We start from the raw sequence: 11006 nt of genomic DNA, 5'->3' as shown, positions 1-11006 counted from the left end.
CACATTGAAAGAAGGTGCTATTGGGCTGTTAGGAATACAGTCCTGTCCTGATAGTGCCTGTTACCTCCAGAGAAAGGGAAGTGCCTAGAAAATGTAAAAGGAAACTTAGTTTGGTAGCATCCTGTCTGGCAAGAACTCACTTATCGATAGCTGGGATGTGAAATCCTCATTTCTGTGTTTGTTCTATCACTGTAGTCCCCATTTTCCTATTGTTTGTCTGTATAATCTCTGTCTGGTTCTGTGATTGTTTCTGTCTGCTGTATAATTAATTTTGCTGGGTGTAAACTAATTAAGGTGGTGGGATATAATTCGTTACATAATCATGTTACAATATGTTAGGATTGGTTAGTTAAATTTCAGGAAAATGATTGGTTAAGGTATAGCTAAGCAGAACTCAAGTTTGACTGCAGACTATATAGTAAATCAGGAACTGGGTGGGTGTGGGGGAAATGGGAACAGGGAATGGGGAAATTGGAATCATGTTTGACTAAGGGCAGGAATGGGAACAGGGACACAGGTGTAAGGCTCTGTGGTGTCAGAGCTGGGAAGGGGGACACTAAGGAAGGAAACTGGAATCATGCTTGCTGGAAGTTCACCCCAATAAACATCGAATTGTTTGCACCTCTGGACTTGGGGTATTGTTGCTCTCTGTTCATGCGAGAAGGACCAGGGAAGTAAGTGGATGAAGGAATAAGCCCCCTAACACCTGGATTGCCCTGTTATTGGACTGTAATCTACGGACTAATTCTGAAAGAACTTTTTACAGCTCTAAAGCTCTCCATCTCTACTTTGAAACTGATATAAGACCTCTATTCATACCTGTATGTATAATGAGCTTTTAACCAGTTCTCTTTTCTTTTTTAATAAATCTTAGTTTATTTAATAAGAATTGGCTGTATGCACGTATTTGGGAAAAATCTGGAATATTCGTTGACCTGGTGGGTGATGTGTCCGATGCTTTGGGATTGATATAACTTTTTATATGATGAACAAGATTATTAGTAATCCTCAGCATATTTGACTTGGCTGTCTGGGTGGGTGCTCAAGGCTGGGTTGCTTTAAGGGAACTGTGTTTTTGGATTCTGGGTAATCAATACGGCATTGTAGAAGTTGTTTTGTTGCTGGATTGGTGAATCTAATTATTAGAATAACCAGCAGTTTGGGGGCTCGTCTGCCCCATTCTTGGCAGTTTGGCCTGATTGAGCAATCTCAGCCTGGCCCCCCTGAGACCCCAGTCACATCCTCCAATTGTGGTTTGCAGAGACAAAGCAAAGCAGCAGAGTTGCCTCAGTGCTGGGGAGCCCATGGACACCCTGTGGGCTGTTTGTCACAGTTTAGAGGAGGTTCTGCAGTGACTTCTGCCATCCTGCACAAAGCCGTGGGCACAATCTCCCCTCCCACTATGCACAACCGCTCCCTGGGCAGGGCTCTAACCCATGGCCTCGCTCCCAAACTACCAGCTCCTCTAGCTGGGAGCACGAGGAGCAAGCTCCTATCTTGCAAAATGCCCCAGGTGGGACTCCTAACCCCACAGACCCAGGGTGGGGTGGAGGCAAGACTCAGTAGGGTGAGCTGGGTGGGGAGGGCTGGCAGAGATCGGGGGCACTAGGCAGAGATCAGGGGCACTAGGCAGAGTCCCTCCGTCAGTAGGATTCAGAGTGAACAACGCTAAGCGCTTCCAGCCCGTTCTTCCCTACGCTGTAGCGCGGACCTCCCCCTGCCACGCGCCCGGAGAGCCATTCCGGAAATAACCGAGCGCCCGCCGGCTGTAGCCGAGCGGTTCCGGAAACGGCCGATCAGGTCCGGAAGTACCCGAGCCCTTCCGGAAAGCCCCGGAGCGGTCCGAGTCGGCGGCGTAGGCAGAAGCCGCTGTGCAGAAGCCATCATGGCGGACCAGGTCGCACAGCTGCGGGCCGACGGGATCGCGAAGCGGCTGGTGCAGGAGGGCCGGGGCCCGATGCCCGACTACCGCGACGGCACCAAGGTAACCAGCCGCCCCACCCCTCGGGACAGAGCGGGGCCGGGTTCTGGCGCGCATGCGCGGCAGGGACGGACCGTTAGAAGGGGCCTAGCGGCGCCTGCCTGCCGGAGTCCGTCGGCGCTGACAGGGGCGGGGGTGATGACTGCGCCTGCGGCGGTGAGCCGGTACTATGGTGACTTGCCCCGCTTTCCAGCGCCGTGTTTCTATTGGCGCTGTGTTCAGCGACGTACAACCGCTCCTGCTTGCTGATTGGCCAGCCACGCTAATGGAGGCGGGGCACGCAGAACGTGTTGGGGCTGTGACGCTCTGTCCCAGGGAGGGGGCGTGGCCTGAGCTGCCCGCAGTGACAGGCCCCGCCTTCTATGTTTGGGGGTGGGGCAGTGACGCGAGGGGCCCGGGAGGGGGGTGGGATATTTTGGTAGGGTCGCTCCGTCTTGACAGTCTCCGGGGCCTGGCAGTGGGAGGGTGGAGGGTAGCTGGAGCCCTGGGGGCAGCATGGGCCTGGCTGGGCTGGCACGGTGCCCAGGGCCCCTGGAGACACAGTAGCCCAGGGAAGGGGAGCCCCTTAGGGCTGGCAGAGCTCAGGCTGACGCCCCCGTGTCCTGCCCGACGCCCCCGTGTCCTGCTAGCCCAGGAGCCCTGGGCATAGGTGCCGACTTCCCCTCTTTCCCCTGGGTGCTCAAGCCCCCCTCTGCCCCACCCCCACTCCACCCCTTCCATGAGGCCCTGACCCGATTCCAACCCCTTCCCCAAAGGCCCCGGCCCCGCCTCCTCCCCTGAGCACACCAGGTTCCCGACTGGCCGCCCCTGGTGCACTGGGAGGTAGGTGGAGGAGCAGGGATGTGGCGCACTCAGGAGAGGAGGAGGTGGGGCCGGGGCTGGGGGGGGGTGGAGCACCCACTAATTTTTCCCCATGGGTGCTCCAGCCCCGGAGTACCCACAGAGGCAGCGCTTATGAGGATGGGCATGGTATGTAGCAGGGGCCTGCCAGGAGCACACATCCCCAAGCTGGGCACGCAGGGGTGCTCTGGGTGACCCTGTCCCTGCTAGGGCCCATTTCCTATCTAATGGGCTAGTAGGGGCATGGCTCTGTCACTGGGGCTTGTCAGCAAGAGCTGAGAATCCCAGTACTAGTGCCCACACCTTCCAATGCAAGCCTCCCTGCCCTGTCACGGCCACTGGGTCCTGGCAAGCAGTCACTGGCCCGTGGAGCCCCGTTGTGCTGGGTGGGGTGGGGTGTGGAACAGCCTCAGCTGTGTTTGATCTCCTACCCAGGCCACTTTCCACTACCGCACCATGCTGTCCGACGGGGAGCACCATGTGCTGGATGACAGCCGTGCCCGCGGGAAGCCCATGGAGCTCATTATTGGCAAGAAATTCAAGCTGCCGGTGTGGGAGACCATCCTGAGCACCATGCGGGACGGGGAGCAGGCTGAGTTCCTGTGTGACAGCAAGGTATCCTCCCACCCCTGCCGGCCCCACAGCTCCCTGCATCCCCCCTCCAAGCCCTGTCCCTGGGGGGTGGGATGCAGGCAAATTTCCTGTGTGACACCAGGACCCCAACATCAGGTATTTCTGTGCTGTAACCTGAGCCTTGAGACAGTCTCTCTGGGGAGCAGGCTTTGGTTTCACCGGGATCTGGGCAGAGCCATCCACAAGGGCAGGCCATACGGCCACAATGGTTCTGAGCCTTCAGACTCGCCAGGAGCTAGTCCAGCTGAGATCTGCTGGAGGCTTTGAGCCCTGTGGGGAGCCAAGCACGCAGCGATTCTAGCTGGACCGGCCAGGGCTCTGTACTGTACTGTGTAGAGCACAGGTCTAGCAGTGTCGGCAGAGTTGCTGCTCCAGATGAAAGGCAGCAGGAGAAGATCTGCCACCACAGCGACCTTCCCAGACACCACATGCTCTGCTGACAGCGGCTGCGTCGGCGCCGGGGGTTCTGCCAGCGCAGCTCTGCTGGTTGGGGGGCTGATGTTCTCGCTCTCAGAGCGGGCAGAGCCTTGCAATGCAGACTAGGCCTGCCTCCCTGCAGCCCCCACTCCTCCCGTCTGTGCCCAGCCCTAGCCAGACGCCTTCCTGGGCTGGCGGTTAGGAGTTACACCGCTCCCAGGTCTCTGCCGGGTCTTCTCCATTTGTGGGTGTTGATTCCAGCCCATCCTTACGAAGGGGTCTGGTTCCAACCCAGCTGGCGCAGTGATCCCTCCCTCCCCCCCACGCCCCAGGAGGCCAGGCAGAGTGGGCAGGTGCCCAGGGTCAGTACCACCAATTCCTGCATTCAGCCTGCGCCCCGGGATCCTGCGTGACACCCCTTTCCCCCGCTGCCCGGTGCTGACACCCTGTCCCCCCAGCACGTGGTGCTGTACCCGCTGGTGGCGAAGAGCCTGCGGAACATTGCCGCGGGGAAGGACCCCCTGGAGGGCCAGAGGCATTGCTGCGGCATCGCCCAGATGCATGAGCACCACTCTCTCGGCTACCCTGACCTGGATGACCTGCAGCAGAACCCCCAGCCCCTGATCTTCGCCATCGACATGCTGAAGGTGACGAGGACCTGGGGATGGGGGGGCTCTGAGGGGTGGGGGACCCCGGCTGGAAAGGGGGTCCCCGAGGGGTGGGGAAGCTGTGGAGACGGGGTAGTGGGACTGGGTGCCAGGGGCTGGACTGGGCTGGGGCTCTCCCCTTGCCAGCTGTGGTGCCTGGGGATGGGTCCATGGGATGGAGGGGGGGTGATGGATAAGGTGCCTGGGGATGGGTCCACGGGATGGAGGGGGGGTGATGGATAAGGTGCCCGGGCCCTCGGGATGGGCGTGGTACCCCAGGGCTGGGGCGGGGTTGGGTTCTCTCTGGATGGGCGTGGTACCCTGTGGCTGGGGCGGGGCTGGGCTCTCTCTGGATGGGCGTGGTACCCCGTGGCTGGGGCGGGGCAGGGCTGGGCTCTCTCCGGATGGACTGGGGTGGGGTGCGGTCCGGGCTCTCCCGCACTGACACAGTACTGCAGGTGGAGGCGCCCGGCTCGTACCGGCAGGACCCGTGGGCCATGACGGACGAGGAGAAGATGCAGGCTGTTCCGCTGATCCATGAGGAGGGCAACGAGCTCTATCACCAGGGCAAGGTGACTGAGGCGGCCGCCAAGTACTACGATGCCATCGCCTGCCTGAAGAACCTGCAGATGAAGGTGAGCGGTGCCCCACCTGGGCACTACGTCCCTAGACACTGACCCTGACCACAGGGTGGGGCAGGGAGCTGGCTCGGTGGCTGCTCCAGGCCACTCCCACCCACCTGCTGTCCCCGAGGGGCCTGGTGTGCCTCCGTCCACACATTCTCCTAGGGGAGCCCCCATTAGCCCTGAGCCCTCTGCAGCTCCGCAGCTCAGGGATGGGGCTTTCGGCTCCAGCTTCCCATTTCCCCGTGAGCTCCGACAGTGAGTCCTGCTGAAATCAGCCTGCTCTGCCTCCAGGGAGCGACGCCCCAGGCGCACCTGCAGCTGGGGCCCCCCGGTCAGAACACGGCAGCATCCACGTGGGGACGGCTCGGGGCAGCCAGGCCTATGTCACATCCAGATGGGCAGAAACTGCTGCCCCTCTGTCAAGGGCCTGCCTGGTGTCCATCGGGTGCTCTCTGCCCTGGTTCCTAGCCCAGCCTCCTGCTGGGTCTGTCCCCTCTGAGCTGGCCCTCGCCTCTGCAGTTGGTAATGCAGGGGCTCTGGCTGAGGCCTACCGCTGGCCACGTGACTCCCAGCCAACCTTGTCCCAATGGAGGAATTAACCCCTTCACCCCCATTGCGGAGTGGGTGGGGAAACTGAGTCATGCACATGGTTCATGACAATATTTCCACAATCCCCAACCACGGGCGCCTCTGCCTCAGTGCCAGCACCAAGCCCACTGTCTTGCCAGGATCCAGCCCCAGGTCTCCCCTTCCTTCCCCCCAGTGCCTACGCCTCATTCCCCTCCCCCCTCGCAGGAGCAGCCGGGCTCCCCAGACTGGATGCAGCTGGACCTGAAGATCACCCCCTTGCTGCTGAACTACTGCCAGTGCAAGCTGCTGTGCCATGAGTACTACGAGGTGCTGGACCACTGCTCCTCCATCCTCAATAAGTATGAAGGTGAGGAGCTGTGTGGGGGACAGCAGGGACTGAGGGGCACTGGCAGAGCTGTGGGGGGAGTCCAGGGGCGGGCTACAGGGGGTTGTGAGTCGGGTCTGAGGGCACTGGCAGGACTGTGGGGCGGGGGAGCCCAGGGCTGGGCTAGCAGGGGTTGTGAGTCGGATCTGAGGGGCACTGCCCCGTGCTCTCTCCCCGCAGACAACGTCAAGGCCTATTTCAAGCGGGGGAAGGCGCATGCCGCCGTCTGGAATACGGCCGAGGCCCAGGCCGACTTCGCCAAGGTTCTGGCGCTGGACCCGTCGCTGGCCCCCGTGGTGGCCAAGGAGCTGCGCAGCATGGAGACACGCCTGCGCCAGAAGGACAATGAGGACAAGATCCGCTTCAAGGGCATCTTCTCCCAGTAGCGGCTGTGCCAGCCCTTCGGCCCAGGGAGCAGCAGGGCGCTGCCAGAGGGGGCTGTGCAGGGTGAGGGGCTGTGCCGGCCCCACAAGGCCCCGGCTGGCGTGAGCTGGCAGCTCCCGTCTGTCTATCTGTCTGTGCTTGGCCCCCCTGTGCTCCTAGTCCTCGCTCCCCATGCTCAGAAGCCAATAAACTGATATTTATCCATGGGCTCTGCCCTCCCCGCCTGAGCCAGGCCAAGGAGCCCAGAACCACTGCCGTGCCCCCCTCCACCGCTTCCACATCTGCCCCACTGCCCTGGGCACCCTACGGCCCCTGTTACATGGGTTTGTGAGCTGGGTTTGGTGCCTTGTAGCTGGTTTATCCGCAACTCACTGCTGATCTACCCCAGGGTTACCCCCGCTCTCCTAATGCCCAGCAAGCAGTTCTCAGCCTGGCACTGCCCCCGGACCATGGCTGCCCGGGGGGGCAAGGGGCGAGATTGGTGCCTGGGCTCAGGGCCCATGGTGGCTGCAGCGTTGTCGCCTGCCTGGGCACTTGGTGCCGAGTTGAGCCCTTCACAGCACAAGAAAGGGGCCCTGGGCCCCACACCCTCTAATTGTGCTGACTTAAGGGGAAGGGGCTGGCCCTAAGCTCTGGCCCCAGGCTGCCCTGGCTGGGGACAAGTGACAGATGAAGTCTCCTGCTACCTGTGTGAGGTGGGGGAAACTCCCAAGGCAGGGCCTGGGGGTGGGGGCAGCTCCCCCCGGGTGGGCTGCAGAGAGGGTGGGGGGAGCAGGGCTGCCTTTTACCAGCCGATGTGTCCCAAGTCTCTAAAGTCCCCTGCAACCTGTGAGCGTCTGGAATTGCTGTGTCGGCGGGGGTGGTGGGGATCGATGGGTGCTGCAGGCTCACGCCCTGGCACTGTTCCACCAGGCTGACCTCCCCCAAGGTGCCAGCCTGAGCTGGTGGCTGGCGTCTGCTGCCCTGGGGGGAGTCGTGCCCTCACTCTCAGCTTCACTCTGCTTGGGAGCGCTGGTGCTGGGGGGTGCCCAGTCTGGCCACGAGGGGGCTGGGGGAGCAGGCAAGAGGCCCTGAAGTTGACTGCCAAGGGCTGCAAAAAGAAAAGGAGTACTTGTGGCACCTTAGAGACTAACCAATTTATTTGAGCATGAGCTTTCGTGAGCTACAGCTCGCTTCATCGGATGCAAACCGTGGAAACTGCAGCAGACTTTATATACACACAGAGAATATGAAACAATACCTCCTCCCACCCCACTGTCCTGCTGGTAATAGCTTATCTAAAAAGAAAAGGAGTACTTGTGGCACCTTAGAGACTATAAGCTATTACCAGCAGGACAGTGGGGTGGGAGGAGGTATTGTTTCATATTCTCTGTGTGTATATAAAGTCTGCTGCAGTTTCCACGGTAAACATCTGATGAAGTGAGCTGTAGCTCACGAAAGCTCATGCTCAAATAAATTGGTTAGTCTCTAAGGTGCCACAAGTACTCCTTTTCTTTTTAGATAAGCTATTACCAGCAGGACAGTGGGGTGGGAGGAGGTATTGTTTCATATTCTCTGTGTGTATATAAAGTCTGCTGCAGTTTCCACGGTAAACATCTGATGAAGTGAGCTGTAGCTCATGAAAGCTCATGCTCAAATAAATTGGTTAGTCTCTAAGGTGCCACAAGTACTCCTTTTCTTTTTAGATAAGCTATTACCAGCAGGACAGTGGGGTGGGAGGAGGTATTGTTTCATATTCTCTGTGTGTATATAAAGTCTGCTGCAGTTTCCACGGTTTGCATCCGATGAAGCGAGCCGTAGCTCACGAAAGCTCATGCTCAAATAAATTGGTTAGTCTCTAAGGTGCCACAAGTACTCCTTTTCTTTTTGCGAATACAGACTAACACGGCTGTTCCTCTGAAACCTGCCAAGGGCTGTGCATTCAAGGCCTGAGCGGGGTTAGTCAGGCCCGGTGTGCCCAGGGCCAGGGAGCTCAGCAAGAGCCGTGGCTCCCCCAGTGACGACTCAGTGGGCCTTTCTGCTTAAGGGCTGATTCTCCAAGTGCCATCAAACCCCTGTGTGCAGCGAGCTGGGCTGTCAAAGTGCTGCCCCCCAGCAGGGACCAGGCAGGTGCAGGGGTGTGAATCCAGCCCTCCCCACTGAGCGGCTTGTATCCTGGCCAGATGCCTCCTAGACTTTAAGGCCAGAAGGGACCACTGAGACGATCTAGTCTGACCTGCACATTGCAGGCCACAGAACCTCCCCCACCCGCTCCTGCAATAGACCCAGGGCCTCTGGCTGAGTTACCAAAGTCCTCCAGTCAAGAGAATCCACCACTGACTCTGTCTGGTTCAAACCAGCAAGTGACCCATGCCCCGATGTGGCAGAGAAAGACAAAAAACTCCAGGGACTCTGCCAATCTGACCAGGGGGAGAATTCCTTCCTGACCCCAAACATGCCCTACCAGCCAGGCACTTAGTTCTGGCCCCACCCTGGAGCCTGCACCCACTCCTGCACCCCAGCCCCCTGGGTCAGCCTGGTGAAAATGAGCAAGTGAGTGAGGTTGGGGAGAGCAAGCGGGGGTGTGTGTGTGTGTGAAGTGAGCAGGGGATGGGGCTTTGGAGAAGAGGTGGGGCATCAGAGGAGGGGAAGGGCAAGGGTGTTTGATTTTGTGTGCATAGAAAGTTGGCAACTGTAGCAGTGGAGCAGGGGCAGGCTCGGGGCAGGCTCAGCACAGGGTGCAGACGCACAGCGGTGGGATGGCAGGGGCAGGCAGGCAGGTTCAGTGCATGGTTAGCATTGCCAACTTCCTAATCGTACAAAACCGAACCCCCTAGCCCTGCCCCTGCCACACCCTTTCTCTGAGGCCACTCACTCCATCCCCCCTCCCTCTCGCTTGCTCTCTCCCACCCTCACTCTGGGCTCACTGGGATGGAGCCAGAAATGAGGGGTTCAGGGTGTGGAAGCGGTGTCCGAGCTGGGGCAGGGTGAGGGTGCTGGGGTGGGGCTCGGGATGAGGGGTTTGGGATGTAGGAGGGGGTCTTTGGGCTGGGGCCAAGGGGTTTGGAGTGCAGGAATAGGCTCAGGACTGGGAAGTGGAAGGGGTGCAGGCTCCTGGAGGGGAGCAGGGCTGGGGCAGGGGTGCAGGGTGCAGGCTCTGGGAGGGTGTTTGGGTGCGGGAGGGGGTTCGGGAGTGTGGGCTCCAGCCAGGTGGCACATACCTGGGGCGGCTCCTGGTCGGCGGTGCAGGGGGGCTGAGGCAGGTTCCCTGTCTGCCCTGGGTTTGTGTGGCTCCCTGAAGTGGCCAGCGTGTCCCGGCAGCCCTGGGGCGCGGGTACGATCAGGGAGGCTCTGCGTTCTGCCCCCACCCTGAGTGCCAGATCCACAGCTCCCATTCCCCGGGAACAGCTGGGATGGGCTGGCGTGGGGGAGGCTCAGGGCAGGGCCCAGGCACACAGCGCTGGGATTGGGGTGTGGGGCTCAGTGCATGGCCCAATGGAAGGACTGGGACAGGCATGGTTGAATGGTGACCCCCCCCCCCCCCCGTCCCGTCCCGTCTGGGGCATCCTGAGCCGCTGTGGGTCTGAGTTTCAGAGTAACAGCCGTGTTAGTCTGTATTCGCAAAAAGAAACTTCTGCAGTTTCCACAGTACGCATCCGATGAAGTGAGCTGTAGCTCACGAAAGCTCATGCTCAAATAAATTGGTTAGTCTCTAAGGTGCCACAAGTCCTCCTGTTCTTTTTGTGGGTCTGAGGTGTCCCGAAGGGTACAGCCTGGCTGGAGTTGTGCTGTACTCACGCCTGAACTGCAGACCACCCTGGGAGCAGCCCAACAGCCTTGCACAGCATGAGCCAGGACCCGGCGCAGCCCCTGGGGCTGGCTGCAAGGCAGGTTCAGTTCCCGCCTCGCGCCCTGCAGATGCGTCAGCGGGACTGACCAGAACAGGGCAGTTATCGAGCGAGCCAGCCCCTGTCAGCCAGTCCCAACTTCCGCAGCCAGAGGCTTAGGGACACCCAGAGCGCAGGGCTGGGTCCCTGACAAGTAGCTTCAGTGGCCCTAGCCTCAAGGTTAGGTGGTGACTTGATTACATTCTCTGCATGGGACCAGAGCTGTACCAATGGGCTTGTCAGTCTAGTGGAGAAAGGGCTAACACGAGCCCATGGGTGGAAGTTGCAGACAGCTAAAGGCCAACAGGAAATAAGATGTATATTTTAAAAGTGAGAGTAATTAACCATTGGACCAATTTACTGAGAACTGTGGCCAATGGGAGCTGCGGGGGTGGAGCCTGTGGGCACGGGCAGGACACAGCCCTCTGCCTGTGCCTCCACCTAGGGGCTGCAGAGACATGCCGCTGCTTCTGGGAGCCGCCGGAGGGAAGCACTGCCCGGAGCCTGCACCCCGCATCCCCTCCTGCACCCCAACCTCTGGCCCTGAGCCCCCTCCCACACCCTAACTCCCTCCCAGAGCTTGCACCTCAACCCCCTGCCTCAACCCTGAGCCCCATCCCACCTCCAAAGCCCTCGGCCCCAAGCCCTAGCCCTCCC

General features: G+C 59.9%; 1 protein-coding gene across 2 annotated transcripts; it reads left to right on the top strand.

The window, feature by feature from the left end:
- Nucleotides 1-1825: 1825 nt before the first annotated feature.
- Nucleotides 1826-8324, top strand: AIP (AHR interacting HSP90 co-chaperone). Of its 2 annotated transcripts, none has more exons than XM_048854561.2 (6): nt 1826-1984; nt 3257-3436; nt 4330-4518; nt 4977-5153; nt 5940-6073; nt 6280-8324. In XM_048854561.2, exons 1-6 carry the CDS (start codon nt 1886-1888, stop codon nt 6446-6448), a joined length of 948 nt encoding a protein of 315 aa, XP_048710518.1. In that variant the 5' UTR covers nt 1826-1885; the 3' UTR covers nt 6449-8324. The 2 variants fall into 2 exon arrangements, with proteins under 2 accessions (XP_048710518.1, XP_048710517.1); XM_048854560.2 differs by having other exon boundaries at nt 5940-6081.
- Nucleotides 8325-11006: the final 2682 nt, after the last annotated feature.

Source organism: Caretta caretta, chromosome 6, assembly GCF_965140235.1.
Source record: "Caretta caretta isolate rCarCar2 chromosome 6, rCarCar1.hap1, whole genome shotgun sequence".
Taxonomy (NCBI): domain Eukaryota; kingdom Metazoa; phylum Chordata; order Testudines; family Cheloniidae; genus Caretta; species Caretta caretta.
Note: the sequence above shows the minus strand (reverse complement) of the source record. Positions and strands in the feature narration are given on the sequence as shown.

Bases quoted from the DNA above. Each gene is read 5' to 3' on its own strand.
- AIP (XM_048854560.2), top strand. From the start codon at position 1,886: ATGGCGGACCAGGTCGCACAGCTGCGGGCCGACGGGATCGCGAAGCGG. The intron at 3,437-4,329 runs GTATCCTCCCAC...CTGTCCCCCCAG, and splicing joins AGTTCCTGTGTGACAGCAAG to CACGTGGTGCTGTACCCGCT. The intron at 6,082-6,279 runs GTGAGGAGCTGT...CTCTCCCCGCAG, and splicing joins CATCCTCAATAAGTATGAAG to ACAACGTCAAGGCCTATTTC.